Here is a 24,296-nt window from a genome sequence, read left to right on the forward strand (position 1 = left end):
TCATCTTTCGACCCTTTTTCATTAAACCATTTAAATGTTGACTTTTTAAAATGTCAAAAAAGAATGCAAAATGCAAATAGCGGTGGTGTAACACCACCACATAGTGGTGTAAAAGGTTTTTTAGTAGAGGCAAAGTATTTAAAAAATATTACAGATTTGGTTTTTTTGGAAAGCAACCACAACTTGCTTGAGAGTGTAACACCTCTGCTTATGCAGAAGTCATGTTATGGTAACAAAGGTGAACTTGTTCTACATTAAGGCTGTCCAATAATCAGCTATGCTTTGCTGTCTCCAAACGTCTTTAAATAGTATTTGTCCTTTAAAGTGTTGCACAGGCTGAACAGGGTGGCATCCCTGTAGTAGTCGATAATCCCTCCCAAGATTTCAAGGCAGAGTCCCACGTGTTGCAGCAATGGAAGCAGATGATTCGCAGCATTAGAGTCAGTGCGACAAAAGAGAAAAGGAGAGGGAGGGAGGGGGGCTTTGGGGGGGGGGTAGGTTGTTGAGCTGTTGCTCCGTGTTATGTGTCGTGTAGAAGCAGACTGAAGAGGAAAGGAGGAGGTATCCGACAGCAGGGAGAGGCTGAAACCCCCCCAGGGGGAGGTTTGTGTCAGCCGCATGCTCTGGCTGGTCCTCACTGAGCCGGGCCTTTTGTTATGCTGATTCACTCAGCCTTTTGTCCAAGACACTGATGGAGTGTGTGTGCGTGTGTGTGTGTGTGTGTGTGTGTGTGTGTGTGTGTGCGTGTGTGTGTGTGTGAGGGAAGAGGACAAGAAAAGACACAGTTACAGCATATTGCAGACTATGTGTAGAGTAGACATATCAATAATCCCTGACTCATGGGATGGCATACAATGTCTCACCATAAATCAATGAAAATGTTCAATTATGGATGAGACTGGGTGAAGATGTTGTTGATCCACCTCTTTTTCAACACAATGATTTGTAGTTTTCTCAGAACTTTCTATTATTTGATGAACTCTTTCTAAAAGTTATCATCCAGTATTCCATATGTTTGCAGCTGTGGGTAAAGACGTGTTGTCATCACATGCAGCTGTATGAGGAGGATTATGTTGAACTGTCCCAGTTCAAAGTTTAACTTGATCAGCAGCAATAGTTAGTCGTGGTGGTGGCAGTATAGGTTCTATATAATATAAACAAGGACATACGTGGCAAATCAGTAAAGAACAGCAACATTACAAACTACACAAAGGTTCACTGGAATGTTTGGAAAAAATATAAATGGACAAAAATTAAATAATTAATTGAGCAACACCTAACAATTCGTTTTACAAAAGGATTTATTGTTTGGCTTTTGAATATCAGAAAATAGTAAAAACACGTCACAGTTATCATGAGCCGAAGGTCACATCTACTCATGTCTTATTTGGTCTGACTAACAAGGATATTCAATCAACAATGATTTAAAAAAACAAAGAGAGGAAAGCTGCAAATTCTAACATTGGAAAAGCTGGAACGGAAGATATTTGAAGCTTCTGAGCACACGTCAGGAGGAGAATGGAACCTAATCAAGAGTAGAGTGATTAAAGTGTAGCACAGAGAGAGAGAGAGAGAGAGAGAGAGAGAGAGAGAGAGAGAGAGAGAGGATGACAGGAGGTGTCCCTCTCCCCAGCGTCCAGCCCCCAACGTTGACGTCACAAGCTGAGAGACACAAAACAAGCCGCTCTCAGCTGAGCTCCTCACTCGGTTTCCACTCACACTCACACACACACACACACACACGCGCTCTCCAACGCTCGTTCACGCCTGCCCTCAGACACGCCGCGACACTTGCCTCGACACCTGCTCAGCGGGCATGCGTCTCAAACATTGCACTCAAGAAAAAAAGAAAAGCCACACTTTGCCTCTCTCTGTCTCTCACTCCTCTGGACTGATTGATGCCTGATTCTGTGTAAGGCTGCCGACCGGGAGCGAGAATAAAAAAGGAGACGCTCCGACTCCCCAACCCCGACCCCGTCCCCAGAAAAGCAGCAGATGTGACTGAAGAGGAGAGGCGGAGAGAAAGAAACTCAATCTCCCCCCCCCCCCATCTGGGAGAACAATACCCAGCCTCCAGTTGGAGAGGGTCAGCTTTTGTCCCTCTCCCCACGCTCCCGCCGGAGAGCGGACAGACGCGCTGACACATTGACCCGATGCTGTGAGAGGAGAGGACGGTCGCAACGCATTGCACGGTTTTGATTCAGTACTTGGACAGCTCCTGAGCGACAACGAGTGTGTGTGTTTTCTCCATGAGCGTGTAGACTCTTTTATTGTTTTTCGGGGGTTTTTTTGGAGACCAAGAACCACAGATGGAGCCCCAGTGCTCGCTCCAGCCGGTCCCCTGTGGCCCCCCACCACCATCCCTGGGATTGCTGCGCATCACCGGTGGCTTCCAGCGGCTGAAGGAGAAGCAGCTCTTTGAGAAGTTTTGGAAGGGGACTTTCAAGGCTGTGGCCACCCCGAGACCAGAGAGCGTCATCGTGGCAAGCATCACCGCCCACAGGAGAGTGACCAAGTGAGTTCTCATCTCTCTCTGATCGCAGTAACAGAACAAACACATCTTGTGTTTTTTCTCCCCCATATGAAATGTGATTGACGTTCAGCCGCTTCAAAGAGTTGTCAAAGGTTACCGAGCGTTTGTTTTTTGAGCGAGTAACTCTCCGTTGCAACACATGCTTGTCTATACGAAACATCGGCAAGTGGTTGCGGAGTTATTGTCAAGAAGGACTCTGATGTTTGTGCATTTTTCTAAATTGTATTGATGCCAGAAACACTAAACTCATCCTTCTTGTCAAATAGAGTAGGCATCCTTGAAATCTTGCAAAGTCAGTCTAGCCCCAAAGTCCATGCTTTTGATGATTTATAAGTCAAAAGACATCTGGTTGTTGGGTTTTAAAGTAATCATTTTAGATGTCTAGGTGGCACATAGCCGTTGTTTTAACAGCATTTCTGTGAAATTTACGTTATGCATTGGGATGCGTATGACATACGGCCAAACACAGCTGGCACGAAGAGTGTGACACTTTCCCCTATCAGAGGTCACATGGCAGCTTCGTCTTCATGCCGGTAATGTCACACTTGTCACCCTCTTTGCCCTCGTGTCATGGCTTTGCGCCAGTGTCTGTTGAACACGTCACGTGTTTGTTCCCCCACTTTCATCCCTCCGAATAAAGGTCGGCTGTCGCACTTAGAGGGGAGGAGGATGGATATCTGTTGCTCTTTTCTCCTCCTTGTCCCTTCTTGTTTTTGATCCCATCCTCTCTCCCGTGTGCGTATCAACCATCGTCTCCTGGCTCTGACAACTTTGTCCATTTGTGTCATGCACCGCTTGGCCTGCCGTGCCTGTTTGTCAAACACCGCACAACGGCGGCAATGACACCGCTTTGCCTCTGAGAAAGGCGTGTAACAGCACACGCGACGGATGTTCAAACAGGTAGAACATTGGCACAACCGCACGGGCGCGTACTTGCATATCAAATCGCTTGGGTGACCTTTGAATGGTTTTGACACCCACTATCAACTTTCTCTGATGTGAAATTAGCTATGTTAATGAGGATTAGAATGGCCCATTTCATCCTACATCGGCACAGGCAGCGCAACACACTGAACCAGATAATGTGCCTTTAATGGGCTCTAATACAGCAGGACCGTAACGCTGCACATGGCCTTGTTATAAAAGATTTTATTAGCTTGTGGGATATGACGAGAAAACAACGCTTTATTGGAAGAATATGGCCAAATATGCCTTTTTTTCTCCTCCTGTTTAGCGATCTAACCAACGCGGCCCTAATTTTTCTGTCAGTCAACAGACGATAGATTCAAATGTATTTGGGGAAACCGGCAAAAAAAGAGTAAATAAACCTTTAATGTGGCTTGCTGCCATGAAGTGAGCAGCCTTTTTTTTTTGTAAATAGCCGGAGACTCTGGAGCGGGGCCCAGCTGTCTCTTCAGCTTTAGCATCTGTAGGAAGGAAGCTCTCCTCAAGTGGCTTTGCTCCTCCACCGTGACGCCGATGGCAACGTGGCAGGGGCCGGGTGAGACCGGACGTCCCCAGAGAGCAGACATAATGTCCCTAATTCGCCCCGGGTCTGCCTGTCAAAGGAGACAGCTCCCGTCGTCCACCATTCCTCTCTGGCCCCATGCCTCTGTGTGAATATTTGCAGGAGGGTGAAATGCAGAGGTTCTTTTGGATGATACGGATTGTAAATATTGAGTAAAACACAACAAACACCCAGAGAATGTGAACGCAGGAGGATGCTCGGGCATCCCCCCCCCCCCCCCTCCCTCCCGGTAGCACTGTTGATTTTGCATGAGCGGAGAGTAACTGGGGAATGCTTAGACCATCAGAATGCATGGCCTCAGGCTCGCTCCTCTGCCTCCTGCTCTCCAAGAGGAGACATCATTATTCATCGTGGATAACTGAGGGGTGATGAACAATTGCAGTGAAAGTGAGGGGGCATCATGTACAACAAGCAGAGGGGGAGAGAGAAGAGAGGAGACAGAGGGGAGAGGTTTCATGTTCAATCAGCACAGGTCTCTTTTCTGTTCGCGCTGTCTTCCCTCTTCCTCTCTGCTCCCCTCCTTCTCTCTCTCTCTCTTTACCACTGAAACAAAAAAAAAAGAAATGCTGGAAGGGCCCGTTAGCCACAGAGGAGTAATTAGAGTTTGTTGTTCTCCCTCTGTCCACCCCCTCTCTGTCCTCCCTGTCTCCTCCTCTCCGGGCCAGTCGCACGGTGGAGGGGAGGAGTTCACTCTCTCTGTGCAGCGGGGTGGGGCTCTGGTCCAAACCATTATGACCCTGCAAGCTGTTATGTTCATGGGGGGGGGGGCTTCTCATTAAATTTGCAGCCTGGCCAACTTCGAGTTGTGTGTGTGTGTGTGTGTGTACATGTGTGTGTGTGTGTGCGTGTGTTTGTTTGTTTGTATGTTTGTGTGCATTCATGTGCATCTGTACTGGAGATGTTTTCCAGCAATTGCAAGGGTTTGAAATGAGGGTGTAAGCTTGTGTGTGTGTGTGTGTGTGTGTGTGTGTGTGTGTGGCTGCCGTGTTAGTGGGGTCTTGTCCAACTCTGTGGCAGATGGCAGGCTCCAGAGAATGAAGTGTAAAGGAGGTGGGGGGGGGGTGTGTGTGTGTGTGTGTGTGTGTGTGTGTGTGTGTGTGTGTGTGTTGGGGGTTTCAGGCCTCTTACCTCAGCAGATGCTAGTTTAACGAGGAGGAGAGGGAAAGGGTTTGGAGGGGCTTGTACATTGACAGCCCCGGTGGGAATATACAGCGGGGTGGACAAAATAACAGTAACACCTTAGAACAGAATGCAATTCAACTGCAGCCTGCAAACTGAACATGAAGTCACATCAACACTTCTTTGAAATGATCCCAATCAAAAATGAATCATTATAAGAGTACATACCGCAGAGCTGTTTTACCGAATTAGTAATTATTGCTAGTAATAATAATGATATTTATGTAGCATTTGTCTAAACAGAGATAACGGTAAAAAAAACTACAGAGTAAACAGTAAAAATGCAAAATTAATCAGATTACAAGAAGAATTTCATAGTTTAACACAGAACACATCAGCAACACAATGAAGAGCAAAGAAAAATACGACCAAAAGAGAATTCAGACACAGACAGCTACATTAACAAAAAGGCTATCTGATAAAAGTGAGTTATTAGATGCTACAGAGTTGCCTAGTCTGAAATACTGAGGCAGGGAGTTCCAAAGGTGAGGGTCACGGACTTAGAAAGGCCCGGTCACCTCTGGTAATAAAGCTAGTGGGTGGAACAAATGGGAGACTGTGGCCTGAGGGTCTCAGTGGCTCATAAAGGATTTACATATCAACAATAACTAGGGGCCTGACCGTGCCTTGAAAATCCTTAAAATTGTCAAGCCAATTCTTGAAGTCAATTCTAAGACCCACAGGGAGCCGATGTAAACATGAAAGAATGGGAGAAAGTAAACTATTTTAAAAGCCATTTTTGGATGAGCTGGAGGCGAACAAATGGCCCGCTTAAAAATACAGGCCTGCACTACTTTCTAAGATCTGTAGCGGTGAGAAATGATGACAATTGTTCATGGAATAACTGTTTTGATTATAAATACATTTGAAAAGAATGGTGGACTTTTTTTTGGGACAGTTGCGTGCTTAGAATTAGATTTTTCAAACCTAAGAAATCTAGAGAGAGGGAAGAGGATATCATGGAGGCTTGTTTGTTTTTTTTCAGGGTTGACAGACCGATTGGTGTAGATTTCACATTCACATGATGGGGGGGGGGGGGCAATTTGTAGCCTGATTTATTGATAAAGTGATTGAAGAACTCCTCACATTTTGCTGTGATGACTTCAGGGAAAATGGGTAGGAAGAGGACCGATTACTGAGTCAATGGTCTGAAATACAATCCTGGCTGGATTGTGGCTTTCAGAGGCAATCAGCTGTGAAGGATATGTATTCTCTGCATGTTTTACACAAGATTGCAAGATTCCCAAATTCTTTTCTGCTCTCTCTTAATGTCCCTAAAGTGATCATTTAGCTATGGAGTGGGGTTTTGTTGTAATGTCTTTTCTTTAAAAGGTGCAGTTTTATCTTGAAATACTGCACCATATCCTATTGAAACCATTGCATTATATGAAATGATGTAAGTCAGGTTTATTACAGCTTCGGTGTTATTTTCCTAACTCCGGCCATTATATCAGTTGTAATACCGTCGTACTGACAAGGATAACGGCTGAGATCTTTGAATACAGCGATGATAAAGATCCGACAGGTTGAAAGCGTGCCGGGTTCTCTGAACCGCTTCATTGAGTGTACCTGACATGACAATGTCGTAGAATAGGAGGAGCTATTTTTGGCATCTCCTGGTTTCGGAAGTAAAAGTTAATGTTACGTGACTTACTGCTCTGCTACAGCTTGGGTCTGAAACATGCCTGATTGAAACGACATACCAAAAGAGGAGATAAGATAAGAAATGAACTACGATTCCCATGGTGCATTTCTGTAACATACATCCAGTCACCAATCCCAAAGACTGGATTACCGTATACGTGCACTGCTAATTTGTTAAGATTCTGTGAAAACTGACAATATAATCTGCAGCTTCAATAAATTCACCTTTTAATTTTGGGTCAACTTTGTTGATACATTTTGCATCTGTTGCGCCATGTTTTGCTACAGCTGAGGCTCATGGGTATTGTAGTATTTAGCACTTTGCATAACAAAGTGTCCCCCATTGCAAAGGAAAGCTGTGTGTGCATCAGAATTGATGAGAACTTATTACAGCGATGTTGCCAGATGTTTCCAAGTTGGAAATAAACAAGAATGTGTTTGTGGTTGTAGTGGAAACGATGTGTCCTGGGTTTGTATTTCCACGTTGGCCACTTCTGGTGTCACGCTGGATATCATCCACACAAATACAAACATAAAAATGCTCTGAGAGTGGGAATAAATGAATAGAGAATATAGAGTCTCAAAAACCTCAAGGAGCAGCAGTGAGAATGACAAACACGAGGTTTGTCTGCCGTTATACATCTCTCTGAATGACTTCTGCTCTCCTCGTCGCCGAGTGTCTCTTTTCCCCGACTTCCCTCCCTCTCCTCACATCAGTATCTCTCTGCTTCTTTCTCTCGGTGTCTTTTCACTGTGTCTGTGTCATATTACTCGGAGCACACAGGATGCGGCTGCTGAGGCATGCTGACAAGAGAGCAGGAGATGATGCCGGCTCCCCGGGCAGCGATCCGACTTATCGCCACAATGAATTCACATTGGGTATTGATTCCCGTGTAGCAAATCCAAATCAAACCAGAGTCTGTGGCTTAACGCTCGAAACATCGTTCCAGTGTGTTTTACAGCAGGATGCATTTTGTTATGTCACAGAAAAAGCAGCTATAACGCAGCTGCTAATTGGGGGAGTTGATTTGTATTTGACATTGATTTCTGCACAACTAATCCATGTAAACTAATCAGTGCATCGCGGTTAACACCTGGTGCACCGTCACAGCATGTAGTTGTGCGTTAAGGGGCATGCAGCGTCGTGCCCACCCCCTGGCACCTCTCCTCAGGTAAACACTGTTAGCTCTGTCAGAACTGCTGCCTCGTAGGTGTTTACATTTTCAGCGCCGTTAGCGCCGTTAGCACCTTTAGCCGCGAGGCCCCAGCCTCCGTAGTCGCCATGTTGAGAGCTGTGTGGAGGCAAGAGATTGTTAAAGGAGCTCGATTCGAGATTTGGAGCATATCTGAGTTCAGTGTTTTACTAGGAAAAGAGGAAAAAAAAATGCAAACGCAAAATCACATATGAATACATTAGAAAAGTTCATACAGACGGTCCATCGCCAATAGAGAGACTTTAAGGAGGAGTCATTTGTTTTCTTTTCTTGTTGCCGCATCCTGCACAACATGTGAATTGTTTTCTGATTGATGTCTGTTGGGAAACCATTACAGTAACAGAAAATGAAAGTATGTTTGATGGATTAAGTGTCTCTGAAGTTCTGAAATGAACTGATTTTGGCGATATTACTATTCCTATTCTGAAGTGAGGCTGTGGCAGCAAAGCTACTGAGTGCATTGTGTGGAGCGAAGGTTTTCATTGCTTTAGAATTTAATTTTCCATTTGCAAGAAGAAGATTGTGTTATTTCTTCTTTCACAAACGTGCATAGTCTTGCTTTAAAGGAGCACCAATGCGTTTTATCATATAGGCTTAAAGGCCCAAACATACTGAAAGCGTCTGGCACTTGTGTTGAAAAACACCTTTAGTTTTAAATGTTATAAATGGTCGAATGCGCACCAAAAGCATGAACCGCTTCGACATCTTTACTCCGACCTGTTTTCAATTTTGGAGTATCAATTTTACATTATCTTGTAAAACTTTCATCCATATCATATCAATAATTGAATCTTTAATCCAATTAATATTTTTGAATTAGGATCTTCATTATTTAGATCAAGTTAAAAGATTAAGGGGTAACTCTAATACACTAAAACATTGCCTACATAGCAACCTTCTGCCAAAATACTGCTGGTTCCTTGGTGTCGGCGTTTCCAAATCTGAGGCCTGCAGCGCGTCATTGCAGCGCGTTGCTTTCAGTGCATCTTGGCCTTAGTAAGTAAAAGAAGAAAATCCTTTTCTATCCATCCCTTTTAAGTCTCCAGACAGGCTATCATAAATAATTTGAGCTGTTTTTAGTGGAATGAAAATGATGTTCTCATGTTTTTCATGGTGAAGGCAACCTGCAGAGGCGAGCCAGTCAGATTACTCATTATACCTTTCCAATTACCAACACTGCGAACATTCATATTTCTCTTTACCTGCAGGGTACCAATCCCTTCCAAGCACTGCTGCAGTTTGGCTGCAGCTAACAATATAAAGTTCTCTTCTTTGTGATCTGATTTCATCTTCGTGTAAAAGTTGATAATTCAGTCTTTTAAAGTTCAGTTTGACATTTCCAAATTCAACTCGTCTCTGCATGGCTCATAATGGTGCTGAAAGAAATTACTTTTAGCTCTAATGACACTCCCATTGATTCTGGGAGACGATGTGCTGAGTGCTAACTTGTGATAGATGCTTGATGCACCCAAATGCATGATGGGAAAGAAAAAGCCAGTCTCTGTAAATTGGGAGCTCAAAAGGGTCTTTGATATTTTTATCCAACGAATCTCTTTCTTTTTTATTCTCATACACACACACTTGGTGTGCTTGGTTGGGTTTTGCATCAGTGGATGGATCGACTCTGAATCCCTCTGTGTACACACACACACACACACACACACATAAATATATGCATTATTTTTACTGTATCCAGTGGTTGACTGCATTAAGACCCCTAAAGGCATCAACATGCTAGCAATGAAGAGAAGCATGCCTTAGTAGAATCAACACGTCAACTCATACAGATCTGTGTCTGTCGTTGCAGTCTTTTCAGGCTAGTCACAAGGAAAAAAATGCACGTTGTACATTATATTGTACGTTTCTGCGAACCACGGATACGCTGAAAGTTTTTGCATTGAGTCGGAGCAAGTGACGTAGTCTTTAGAGCGACTGTTATTCACAGTTTCCTGGCAATTTAATGAGTATAACAAGCGAGAAAGTCCTCTCAGGGCACCAGAAGGGGGACGGGTCAAACAAACAGTGAACTTTCACCCAGGAGACCGCTCTCCGTGTCCCGCTTCAAACCAAAAGTAAATGTTGATTTTATGTTTGTTACATCACCTTGTTATGCTTGTTGTGTAGGGATACTTAAAAAAGGCTGGTTAATGTTTATCTACGCTGTAGTTACATTACTTTTTTTCATCGTTACGGTTGTTTACTTCACAATGTTGTGTTATTATTGAACACAAACCCTGATGTTTTTCTCTCACTATAACCAAGTAGTTCTGTTGCCTAAACGTAACCAATCATTTCACAACCTTTAATTAAAAGCAAGATGTTGTGAAGAATTGATAATTAAACTTTAGAGCTGAAACAAAAGCAATTGACTAAAAGGTGAATATAGAGACTTTGTCACGAGACAGAACATCTGATATTGATTCTGCAAAGATTGTGGCACATGTTTAATCTTCAGACATGCATGTTGGTCTTTATAAGCCTGCCATGTGTTCATCTTTGTTTTGGCAGCAAGCATACAGTCGACCTTAACCTTAACCTTAACTTTCATCAAAGTACAATCAATTCTAAAAACCATAATACCTACAAACCTCGAGGAAGTGAAGACTTCACTTTGGAGGATTTTACTCTTATGTCTCCTCTTGGGACAATATTTTGAAATACAACAGGACACGTGCACAAACTGCTTGCATGTGCAGGTACTTACAGTAACATATATGGGCATGCACATACAGTCCATATGGAGACTGACACACATAGCGCCATAGGGGGGGGTTCAACATGATAATTCCTCAGCAGCAGAAGCAGCAGCAGCATTTTCGAAGATGAAAGCAAAGAGCTGAGAGTTAACCCTTTCCTCGAAACATCGGCTCAAAGCTGCTGTGAAATTTCCCCTCAGGCATCACAGCTCTCCACCTCAGTGAGGAAAATACCACACACTGCCTGCAGCAATTTCCATGTGTATCATTTTCATGCAGTCCAGAAACCTTTTACTAGTTTTTTCGGGGGGGGGGACTTAATGACAATCGGACATTTTCGACATCAGCTAGCACCCCTGACCCCTTTTATTTTTAGCGAAATAATGTTATAATAAAAATAACCCCCACAGTACGAGCTCCTTCTAAAGTTTTCCTATTGTACAATATGTTTTAATTGTGTCCTGAGGTTTTTTACATGATAGAATTAGTTTACTATACTAAAGGAAGATATCTTCATTTTCTCTACCATGACGTGACGGAATATTTTATCCGTGATCCATACGCATCCCCCCCTCACGGTTCGGCACGCATGTGAACCTGAGCATTAATTACACAGTTTAACCATCATAGTGTGAAATAAAACTTTATTTCACACTGTGAAACCTGAATGATATTCGGGTTATAACATCACCATGAGGTGTTCAAATTTAATTTGAATGTCATGTCATTTTTGGTGAGGAAATTGAATAATCACAGTTGTTTGACGAAGATGGTTTTATAGCAATATAGAATAGATATGAGAGAGGGAATTATGAACCGTGGAAACAGTGCTAACAGCACCCTCACATACACTAACATGCACATGTGGCTGGATTACAACACACACAGAGGGAGAGCAACTTTCTCTGCTCAGGTAGACATTACTTCCCTTTATCTTAGTTGTTTGCTGCTTTATTAATTCTCTGAATGTTGTATATTGAACTCAAGCACAGTAATAGACTTTAACGTTAAGTTCTGCATAACGAATGATGGTGACTGCATATATCATGTGTTTTGCATGTAACACACCAAATGTGAAGTGTAAATAGAGAATAATTCCCTCTGAGATGTCCTACAACACACATAATACACAATGTCAGCGCTTCTAAACTGTACTAAAGTAGTTAAGTAAGTCCACTTTCAACAGCGTTGACACTAAGACAACAGAATTTATTTTATTAAAGCTGTGTGCAAAGATGTAGATGTTCAATCAGCGTCAGTAAAACACAAGGCAGGGATGTAATCTGTCATGCTGTAAAGAGAAATGTTCTGCTCCAACGGCATAGAGCGGTGAAACGATTGAGTTTGAGCTCGTGTTTTTACGCCTGAATTACTTTAATTCCATAATCGTAACAGGGAGGGGAAAAAATAACTATCCCTGTTTGAAAGTTACTTTCTTTTTCATTGAAATTTGAATTGTTCGAGTATACGAATCTAGAGTAAACTACAGCAGGTTGGATCTTTTTTTGCACCTGGTTGCCTGACGTTAAAACCGAGTGCACTGACATTTAAAAAGACTCATGACATTTAAAACCATGAACATAATACATTGTGTATGCTTGTTCACATGATGTGTGTGCTTCTCATTTTGGGAGTTCAGTGCAGACAAGATTAAATATAACAGATCGAGACACAAAGGTGGGGAATCGTTATTAATGTGTAAAACATCTCTGAAATGTAAAACCACTGATTTTTTCCTGTAAGTGAAACATCTTTTCAGTAGTTTGGGTTTCTTATGAGCTTTGACCCCGTAATGTTCTGGCTACTCGACTTTATTTGGGGACGTGAGTAACACATGCGGACAGATGTTTCCTCAAATACTTCACTTGACTTTCAGTGTTTGCTTCCTGTGGCTGCTCATGCTTACTCAACCTTGTTGAAATGCTTCAAAAGAAGATCTTGTGGACTTTTTTTGACATTGAAGAACAAGTACACAACAAGGCATTCAACTGAATGGGCAAAATAAAAAGATCGATTGCAAAGAACATCAACTTTGCTTCGATTTCTTACATTTTGTCTCATACAGAAATGTTTTTTTTTTACATTTTCTCTTTTTTTAACGCTGATGTTTTTGAGCTGCTTGTTTTTTTGGCAACAGTCCCTTTATTTATATATATATATATATATATATATATATAAATATATATATATATATATATATACACAACAATCAAATTGTCACATCTACCGTTTTGTAGACTAGATATGACGAGATATTTGATCCTAAATACAATCACCTATAAAATGTCAATGTCTTACTTTGTACAAATGGTACAAACCGTTAACTCGTAAACTGCTCAGAGCGTGTTCCATGTCGAACACAAAAAATGGCATTGCACGTAGTCGGCATTAATGTAGACTCCGTGTTATATAATCCACTTCCACTCTCCATGGTTTGGGATGGCCCTTAATATGCCGGACCCTCCAAACGTAACAGTAGTGGGTAGGGAGGTGTAGGGGCCATAGTGTACAGTACAGCTTTATGTAATTGGCTTCTGTATTGGAAGAAAGAGGGTAAAGGAGAGAAAGAGAGGGAAAGGAAAAGGAAAATATTTATCATTTTCAATTAAGAGGTGGGCTGGAAATCAATATAACAGCAGTGCAACGCATGGCTGTAATAACTGTGTGACAGAAAAAGAAGAAGGAAGGAAATGAGAGGGGAGACTCTGTGAGTGACATTTTAAGATTGTCCATTTCAGGACACTGGAGCAGCCAAGGTTATTACATTTTATTCAATATCATATTCCAGCCCATGAATAGAAATCCTTTCTTCAGTCTTGGCCAAAGGGAATTGAATTATATGCAGGCTCATATACAGCATTGAATAAACTCATAATAGACGATGAGAGAGAAGGTGAAACATCCATTTTGTCCTCTCAACTGGCTCGACATGAAATGGACAGCAGTAAATCTCTCAGACAGTAAGAGATGACCTCTTCCTTTAAGCCATTCATTACCAGCGAGTGGTGGCTGAGAGAGGGACGGCTCGCTCATTAGGATCTATTAGATCTTCACAAACTAGGGAAATCCCTGGAAATGAAAAAGATATGACCCGACTTTCAACTTTAACGGCTCGTCATCGAAGAGGCCCCACAAGCCAAGGAATGTTCTCTTCTGAATGTAAAATGTGCTGGTACTGCTCGTATTAAACTGCCAGTAGGTCATTTATAAAGTCTATTCACATGAATTGCTGAAGAGTTAGATTTAACAGATTAAAAAAAATCTACATGTCATAGTTCGCCAAAGTTGAACTTAACCCAACACATTAGTTTTTGGTACTTCGCCATAACAAGTGGATCTACCGAATGCAGCATTTCCATTAAATTGACTTGCTGGAAAAACTCGAACCGTTTTTTTGTAACACCCAGAGAAACCCGTCTTGTCATTTTTGATTGTGTTTGTGCCTTTGACACGCAGTATGTGCCGTAAATGCTCAATTATTTACACCTTCTTACAGCATACAATAAACATACACTCCTGCGTGAGGAACTCCTGAGTTTGTAAGAGCCAATGCATAAAGCATATAATGCGACAGGTTTTGAAACTACATCGACAGAAAAAGTCATAATCATAATAAGATCAGCGGTGCTTTGGGGGGGATAGACGGATAGTTATTGCCACATCCAACTGGAATATACCACGAGGATGCGCAATCACTCATAATGACAGGAGGCTGAAACCCCTCTCAGTCTCAGTCAGGCAAAGGCCTCATTAAATACACCCCTGAGTCGGCATATTGGAAAAACTGAAAAATCCTACATAATAGGCTGAAGCCGTTTTCCTCCTGGCAGCAAATTTAACTCCAGAGTCAAAAAACTGTCCCAGGAACATCTTGTTTATGATAGATCAACACACACACACACACACACACACTAACACACAGAGGACATTCAGACAATGAGCCTGGTTGATCTCAATGTTTTTCCTTTTTTTTGTATGCTACTTCTTTGTAACTGGACCCCTGAAGCAGTTATACTATTCATTATTAAAATGCAAACCTATCAAAGTCAACTCCTCATCGCTTAAATTAAATCATTTCAAGGCTGACTGGCTCCCACGTCTCGGCCTCCTCCTCCATTTTTCATTTTCGCTTCTTGCCCATCCTCATTTTCAGGAAGACGTCCTGCCATTCATGTGAAATTGCCGGCATTTGCATAACTAATGCGGGGGTAAGGGTGCAAACTGTGGCGGTGTTGATGTCACGATTGCAATCGGAGATGGGAGCGGAGGATTTTAATTGGCCCGCAGCGTCACTCCCTTCCTTATGCCGTCGCTTTCACCTCTGCCGTCGCTTCTTGACACGAAATGTCACGCAATGACAAGCGATTCTGAAACTATGAAATTCTAAACTTTGTGGTGAAGTCGAGTCAGAGAAGGGCTGCTTCGTTGAGAGTTTTTAGCTACATCGGCCCTTTTTCAATCAATGTAAGGTAACATTTTAAACAACCGCAAAATGACTGCATTAAGAATTTATGGCACTAAACCTCTTATGATTCTAGTTAAGTAGTCATAACACTTTGGCCTCATTATGTTGTTATTCCTGTTTTCAATATTCAGTCATAAATAATGAATCCATTTTGCCTTGTACTTAATAGTTCTTATATGAGCATAGAAATGTACCCAGCGGCCAGGATAATAAAACTTTTACTGCCTTTTAGCTGTAAAATGACTATATTACATCTGAGGGGTTGACAGGGTTGTTGATCAATACCAGTGCCTCCCCATTGTAGGACACTCTCCGCATATAACAACTCATTAGTGCAGTTATAGTCGCTCTGGGGAATATTTGAATTCAACAAGGACACACAGTGTCACAGACAGTGAAGCACCCTTCAGAGTTTAGTATTATCAATGATACACGGGATGTGAATGATCCTGGTTCAGTCCGTTGACTTATTGGCTTGTTTTTTACAAAGCGGAGCTGCATTATGTTAACATTTCTGGAGCCTTGAAGTTAAACATTGACAACGTTGGCTTTTATTCTTTGGATAAGAGCTCTGTTACGCTCAGCCTGACAAATAATGACTTGGTATAGAAACGGAATAGGAATGAAATGTGAACACACGATGGGACAGGATGAAGGGCTGTGATGAGCTGAGAAGAAATGACCTAAAAAGACGGAAAGATAATTTCATTCCTGTTTTACTCTCAGATTGGCTAACTAAGCAAGCGAGTTAGAGAGTGTGAGAAGTAATAAATTATTGAATTTGTGAGTTATTTATTTTTGTTTGTGGAGTGCTGTGGATCCAAAGGCTAGGTCAAAATATAATGGTAACATCCAATGAATTCATGGCCTTGGAGGTGGATTTGCACAGTTAACTGTGAGAGTGAGAGTAAAGATTAAACAAACAGAAAACTATCGTGTGTTGTTCAATTTACATTCATTTAACCTCCTCTGTTGGAGAACAAACTGCTCCACAGAAGAGGATTGGTTTTCATACAGTTGTGAGACAGGAGTCAAGCTAATGAGCTTGCTAACTGACAGCAAGCTAGCTGTTAGCAATCGAGCTAGCTTGGAGGTAAAGTTAGGCTTTAACAGAGTGTGACGAGGTCAATTTACCAAATTGTCCTAAATATCTCATATGAAATATTTACGGTACACATCAAGTGTGACACATGACTTCGTCAGCAGTAAGCCAAAAAGAAAACATAGCTTGAATTTCAGCTTTTAGCTCCATTTTTCACCTATATGTGCACAGCTGCCCTATAGAGCGTCCACCCAAACTTCAGAGGCGCGCCGCACACTCCCTAATGCCACATCAGATGAACAGAAATCAGAAATCAAAAACAACAAGCTGATTCTGAGCAGTGGAAGGTCAACATCATGGTCAACGTTAAGGTCAGCGAGTGACAGCGTAGCCGGTCGAGAGCTGTACTCAGATGGCGCAGACTGTTGTTCAAAGGCTCATCTTTCCAGTGTGCTACTTCCGAGTGTGAGCGTTATTCCCAGTGACATTCCAGTAGCCGGGCACATCCCAGTGAGAACTGATTAGGACAAATGGAGCTGACAGGTTGGTCGCTGTTCTCGGAGTGAGAGGGACACGCTAGGAAGTGGAGTAAAAATCTCCTTTTCTGTCAGGCCAAATTAAACTATTTGATTGTACTGCTTTTTTCTTGACATAAAAAACAGAGAATTTCTTAGCCATCGCCACCTTATGACAACCCTAAATGACAACCAACAAAACATATTTGCGTCTCTTTATCATTGATCGGTGGATGATCTCTCAAATTATACTGACTTCAGCAAAGTATAAGTCTACCATGCAATTTCATATTTGCAGATGACAGAAAATCATTAAAGACGGTTATCATTTTTCCCCAACATCAGCACACTGCCCAAAAACCACATGATTGGTGTTTCTGTTGCCTTGGTGTCTGGAAATGGCTCATTTCTTTCCTTAATTACGTTAAGCAACAGCCTTGGGGGCTGCTCAGTCATCAGACTAGGGTTGGGCGATATTAAAATTCCCCTACTTACGATATTCTTTTAAGATAAAGGAGAGTATACGCAATTATTGTCCAAACGACACATATAGATATCTATGGACTCAACTTTCCTGCTGGATTTAGGGCTACATGGGTTATTATTAGGACTTTACCGAATAGTTTGAGGCTTCGAAGCTTCATTCATGACGTTGACATTTAAATTATTCTTTCTTAAAATGTATTGAAAAAAGATACAAAAAAAAGACCCAGTCCAAAAGTCAACATTTAGTGAAAATAATAAATGTAATCCTTTCCAAAAACATTAGTGGATCCGAGAGGATGAATTCCAATGACTTTGGTGATCACCTGATATTTCCACTAGCACCACATTACATTACATTACATTTGTGGTTTTGAGCGAAATGTCTGGACAATCATTTACCGGATTGTCATGAAATTTGGTCGTTCATTTCCCATGTCTTTGTGTTACGATTTCAACGTCTTGAGACCATGTGGGAGATAAGTACCTAATTCTAGTGTAACATGTTGTCTTGTTTGTCTTGTAGACACATAATTAATCAATGATTCTATTAAGTGTTGTGCCATCAGCGAGGTTAGTCCTCCACAGTGCAGGTTTAATTAACTTCTCAGCCTTTAAAGTCAGCCTTATTCATCACCATGGAGAGGTGATCTGCTATATATTCAGTGCCAGTATTTCATTAGCTATACGCAGCCTTTATCATCACATGGAGTCATACATCTGTGAAATGCTTCTATTGCTCTGTGCTTTGATTCACCAGAAATCCCTGTTTAGAAAAAAAAGGGACCTTCAAAGAGAATTTGTCATTACAACATTGAGATGAAATCTGCTTTTCAATACAGCTTTATCGCCTTGCCTGGTGGGGTGTAAATTTGTCTTTAACCATACATTGACAGTAAACCATTAGAAACTGAGACATCCACCAGCCTCAGAAGGATGCTTTATAAAGATACGGACACTGCATGTGCCGTTTAATTTGTCCACTAATTAAATTTATCTTGCAGGGATCGGGGTGATCTGGGGATATTCTACCTAATTATAAGAAATATAATTAATGTCTCTGGCATACGAGCACATTTCAGTGGCTTCCTATCACTTCTTTCTCTCCCAGTTTTGCATCAATGAAAGATTTGGTTATCGCGCTCGCCTTGATTCATTTGGAAAACATGAAAGCCTCTCTGGTAGCCACATAATTAAACGGGTATTTTGGGGCATTCAATTTAAACATGGGCTCAGCAGTGCCCTTGCAGGATAAGTAGAATTGCTTTGTCTCAGCACTCTTTTTGACTCCGAAGACAGTTTAGGGAACTCTAGTCGCAATAAAACACCAGATCTGGCTCCAACAGGAGGCTCCGAATTAATGATTTTCCTTTGATCCGACCAGGGTGATGCACAAGTGCCTTTTGTCCTCATCTAAATGAGTTCCTACTTCTGTGGAAGACTGCTAAATTATTAAGACTGCGCCATAAGTTTGACTTTCTGATTTTTCTTCTCTCCCATTGCGCCGAGGGAACCTTTGGCAAAGAATCCACAGATTTAAAATACAAAGAATCTGAACCAGGTTTGCAATTATCACGATGCGTCACAGACTGAAGTTGCACAACATCTGCCTAATCTCATCAACCTCCACATTAACCTACATTGTCTATATTTGGATACTACTTCAGGACTTGCTGCAGCAGAATACAGCACACTGCATTATATCATGCGGTGGACATTGAGCTGCCGGCTACAATTTGACTGCGGGACGCCCTCATGCTCGTTTGATATCAGCCGAGGTGGGGGGAGCGCCGGCCTATCAAGCGATGATTTGCGTAAACAAATAGATGACTGGTGGCATAATCCCTCTCATGATGGCCAAAGGGTGAACTTAATGCACTGAGATATCAACATCAAAGTCAAAGAGCAGAATAGTCTATTTGGGACTTTCTGCACATTTGCCTCGTTATTCAACCTGATGAAAAATGCTTTTGAAATGCAGCGCTTTTAAACCACAGGTTTTGCACATGAATCAAAACCACTGTGTGTGTGTGTGTGTGTGTGTGTGTGTGTGTGTGTGTGTGTGTGTGTGTTGATAAGGAAACAATTCTTTTAAACTCATTCTGCATAATAAGTATCCAGCAGCCGAAATGCAGTAATGCGTCTGAACGCTTTGGACGTAGAGACGTTGGCGAGGTAGAGAGTCGGCTTGTTGACTCTCCTCTCCTCCTCTTCAAGGAAACCTCTCAGCACCTCGAGTGATTGACATATTTACTCCTAAAGTCCTCCACCGTCCCTCCCTCCATCTGTCGCTGCCCTTAACGACACCTCATCCTGTTGAGAATGGCCCCAGAGAGGCGGGAGATTAGGGGCCAATATGGTATTGGAAAGCGGGAATAATCTCACAGACGCCCTATCTTTCCTCATAAACTGTGAGGTGAGAGAACAGTCCTCCAGCCTGACTGACAGACCTGCCGCACTCATTGACTGACAGCTCCCAAGGTTAGGGTGCGTCAGATTGGAGGAGTCGAGTTTAAAAGCCAGTTAGCAACGTAGCGTCTTACCCCTCTGGTGATCAATGCGGCTGACCGTCTGGGCTATCAGCTCTAATCCGGGCCTAAAGCCTCGTTCCCCATCTCACAGGACCAATATTGCTCTGGGACGTGAGATGGTTTTGCAATAATTTCAAAGAGTTATGGTGATTTTAAATCTGTTTCCAATCTACCACTTATATAATTTGTAAAGTTAGAGTTTGGGGGCAAATTTGCTTTATGTTTATGCTTGTGGAGCAGGTGTATTGATAAAGTATTTCCTTTTTACTTGCAACGGTTTTATTGTACTTATTGCAAAGAAGATTCTGCAGTTATCACCAGTGCCGGGTTTTAGGTAAGAGAAAGATCCTCTTGGTTAAACGTTTGAAAAAGTACGAAACAGCTTCTTTGCTTTATTGACATTTAACTGAAACCACAATCTTTTATTCAAGTTGTTGCCTCAACCTAACCAGCACTTTCCAGACCCACCACCATCTTACGACTTAACATTTCTTCAACTGAATTTTTTTTTTGCCACAGAGCATAATCCTGGCTTCACCTCAAAACGTGCACAGACGAGGTTATCTGTTCTTACTGTCATGAAAAAGGGAGACAGAGGTGGAAAACGTTATTAACTATGCACTCAGATTGCTGTTGCTGTCTGCCACAGCAACAGCAATGTCATGTAGGTGAGAAACCCAGTTTCTGTAATCGCAATAATGGATTAGAAAAGCCCTGTTAACACAGCAAGATATCTGAAGGATAAACCGGATTTCTTAGCAATTCAACTGGGTTTGTAACGGGGATTTTACAAGAGCACACGATCATCACGTGGACTGTGAAACGATGTGACAGCGGTACGGTGAGATGATGGGAAACCTCATTAGAGCAGCACATCCCTCTACCCAAAATAATTACATCTAAAATTACAACTGACACTGAAGTAGAAGTCGGTGTCTTACAGAAGTCTAAATAAGTCAGTTTCCACAGCAAAAACAATGGATGTTCACACAAGGAGAAACTGTGCTCTCTCATTATATGAGACGAACCATGGTCCTCCAAAAGATAACACACAGCACAACGCTAAAAACATCAAATATGCTAGCATTGGCTCAAAATATGGTCATGTGAAGGGTATGAATCCTGATAGTAGTAATTTTCCAAAATTAATGCACATAATGAAGAATATATAACAATAAGGCATTCAATTAAATGAAAAACAACACCGAAGTTGATTGAAGACATGAAGCTTAATACCTGCCCTATTTACCCAGCATGCAACTCGCTCACTATTTAGTAGTTCCCGATACGCCATGATGACACACACAGACTCACAAGGTGAAAATAATCCCAGCGTCGCTGTAGTGGCTTACAATCATTTCTCAGTTTTATGCATCTACCACTTTATTTTTAAACTTTTTCTATTTAATTTGCAATATGAACTACACATTCTTAATTCCCCGTCACAGCCATTCCACGATTTAACCCCTTTAATTAACACATCAACCTCGTTCTTGACCAGTTGTATGATCGCAGAGTCACAACTTGCATATTTAGACGTTTGTAGTCAAGGACACAGAGGTCGACAGGGTTGGTTATTAATGGCATAAAACAGTAGCAGCAGCCCCATGTGAATAAGGCTTAAGTCCCGTTTCGTCACGCCTCTTCTATTTCTCTTCCGCTCCGAACACCGCAAGATCAGACTCACCTTCTCTGAAACTCTGTCTCCTCGTGTTCCCCTGAGAACAGAGAGTGGACTCCCCACTCCTGAGTCACTTTCGCGTTGCCCTTCCCTCGCTGTTATTTACTCTGTGGAGAATATGCTTATGGGATTTCAGTGACAAAAAGGTGAGATTCAACTTTACATCTATCGGCACGTTTTCTCAGGCGCCGCTGCTGCTCATGTTCAACTCATAGAAAGGCTGCGTTTGCCGACAAAATGACAACAACAACAAAAACACGCTGTCAAGACGCCGAAGACATTCACATACGTGCCTTTAGGGATTATTTTTGAACGTATCTTGTTTCCCAATATGTCCTGCGAAGTGGAAAACAATATGAAATATGCAATTTATGATATTATGCCTGTTTACCTATGTTATGAAGCGGTGATGCTTTTCAGAGAGCTCTCAAAATAGATCAGGATTTTATGCTCAGTGTGCCTACACACTGCATGTGCTGTTGCATTGACGTTTTCACCTTGAGTATGATTGCAGTAGAAATAGAAAAATATTGTACTTCAGCTGGCATTTGGTCATGATAAAGGAAGACACAAATCATCATCATATTAATATTATTACTTCTTTGTAGTGTCGAGTGTTCCTTCGTTTCCCAGAATGAACTTCCGCAGCTTAAAGAGAACGTAATGCCAACAAGCAAGAGCTAACACGTTTGTGAATGCTAATCTAATCACGACTAGCCTTCACACAACAACGTGTTAATAAGTGAGCTTTAGAGGTGCTGGATTTTGTTTTTTTTGCCATGCTAGCTGTTTCCCTTCATCTCCAGTCTTTATGCTAAGCTAAGCTAACCGGCTGCAGCTTCACATTTAAAGGAGTGGTATCAATTTTCTCATTTAACTGTGGAAAACGAAAGACTCATGTTCAGACACCAAAATGTCAAACTATTCCTTTAACACTGTCACATTGCATCTTGTGTCTTTGGAATCATCTACACTTGGCCAGATGTAAGATGAGTTTCCCTCATAGTATTTAATATAACTTTCGTGAAATGAAGCATTAACCTTCAAGGGAAAAGAGCAGAGGCACGATTTCATGCAGCAAATGTCACATATTAAATCAATGTGACTATTGTTTAGGCCAAAATCTAAGAATATGTGGAGAAATTGTTGTAACAGTATTTTACTGTTCAAGGATAGATGTATTATTTGACTGATTGTTGTGCATAAAACCTTCCCACAGTGGGGGAAGTTTGTTCTATAATCATTAGTTGTAATGGACAGACAGCTGTGACTCCTATAAACAACATTAATAATAAATACAAGACCATAATGTGCATGTCACTGTACAGTTAATACCACTCATTATATCTACATTAATACAGTAAAATATGTGCAGCCTCACAGCGCTGCATGGGGAATCCTTTAAACACCACCTTTGACTATAAGGGGGATTATCCTTTAATAAGGTTTAAGCCAAATATAAGAAGACTCTTTAATTAAGCAAACCATTTCAAAGCCATGAGGCCGTGATGCTTCTCATCAGCCTCCACCCTGGAATAAAGAGGGAATAAAGACTTCGCTGCTCGCACGTTTACATGACTGAACAAAAATTACATTCGACGTATTTTACTGTTTTTATTTACAGTACAACAAACAAGCAGAAGGGAAGAAAATCTTTGTAGAAAATAAATTAAATTATTAAACAAAAGTTGCAGCTACAACAAAATAAGTGGTGTTCATTTAAATAAATTAAATAATAATGATAATGTAAAAATTTTATTTGGAGCATAAATATGAAATACAATTAAGCTTCTTTGAAGAGGAATGCATTCTTAAGATCCATTCAAACAGCTGTGAATAGGAATGAGGGAGCCTTTGTGACTTTGTATTTACTCGTATTGTTTCGTCTTGAGGAACAGAGGTTACACAGCTAAATAAATCCCCTCAGGACCTTGACACCGTTTGTCTTCCCACACATTAAAGATAATGGAATAATTCACTTGCCCTTGAGCCCCTCGCCGTGCATCCATACAGAACTTCTTATTGGGTCGCCAGCAAATTGAATGAACCTCCTTTCCATAAAAAGGTAATGGACTCCCTCCGATGGCCCTCTAAATAACACGGACGGTAGGGGAGGTGAGATGAACCAATTTATTATCCGACGTTGAGGAAGGTGCGTGCAGAGGGGAAGGTCACTCTCTCATTGATCACCGATTCCCCCGAAGGGAAATGATAATTATGTGTACCAACATGGACCGAGGTCACCTCCAGCCATCAGCAGGAAGGGTTAGAAATCCTCCGGGGACGAAGTGGGGCCCAGTTGGGGAACATTATTGTTTTTAGCTTAGATTAAAACCGCCATGTGTCATTGTTTGATTTTATGGTGATAAAGGTTTTATGAACAGTGTGACACACAGGATTTATTGCACTGACTTGTTTTTCAAAGACTGGTTGTGGGATAGCGTGTTCGGAGTACGTGCCAAAACAATTCTGCTTTAAGAGATACGTAGTTAAAGAATTGAATTTAGTTTTAAAAAGCTTTCTTATTTACAAAAACAAAGAAAATATTCCACAATTAAAACTAGGATATTTTTCATGTTGTGCAAGAAGGACAAGAGTTCAAATATACAATATGTCATGGAGGACCTGCAGTAAACATGCTTCTTGTGCAGACCCCATCTCACCAACTGAAATCAATCAATCAATCAATTTAGAGGCCAGATAGGAAGTAAACATTTCCATCTGGCATCTACCTTTGGTGGTACAGTTTAAGGAGGAAAAAAACAAACCTCAACTTGTCATTGAA

The 24,296-nt window shown here is 41.6% G+C and overlaps 1 protein-coding gene across 1 annotated transcript in view; it reads left to right on the forward strand.

Annotated features, from left to right (window-relative positions):
• Positions 1-1,715: 1,715 nt before the first annotated feature.
• Positions 1,716-24,296, forward strand: part of srrm4 (serine/arginine repetitive matrix 4) — a 55,709-nt gene continuing 33,128 nt past the window's right edge. The window contains exon 1 of the mRNA XM_031849029.1: positions 1,716-2,515. Coding sequence (XP_031704889.1) covers positions 2,310-2,515 — 206 coding nt within the window. The 5' untranslated portion in view covers positions 1,716-2,309. The remainder of the gene's footprint in view (positions 2,516-24,296) is intronic.

Source organism: Anarrhichthys ocellatus, unplaced genomic scaffold (assembly GCF_004355925.1).
Source record: "Anarrhichthys ocellatus isolate YVR2014 unplaced genomic scaffold, GSC_Weel_1.0 scaffold9, whole genome shotgun sequence".
Classification (NCBI taxonomy): domain Eukaryota; kingdom Metazoa; phylum Chordata; class Actinopteri; order Perciformes; family Anarhichadidae; genus Anarrhichthys; species Anarrhichthys ocellatus.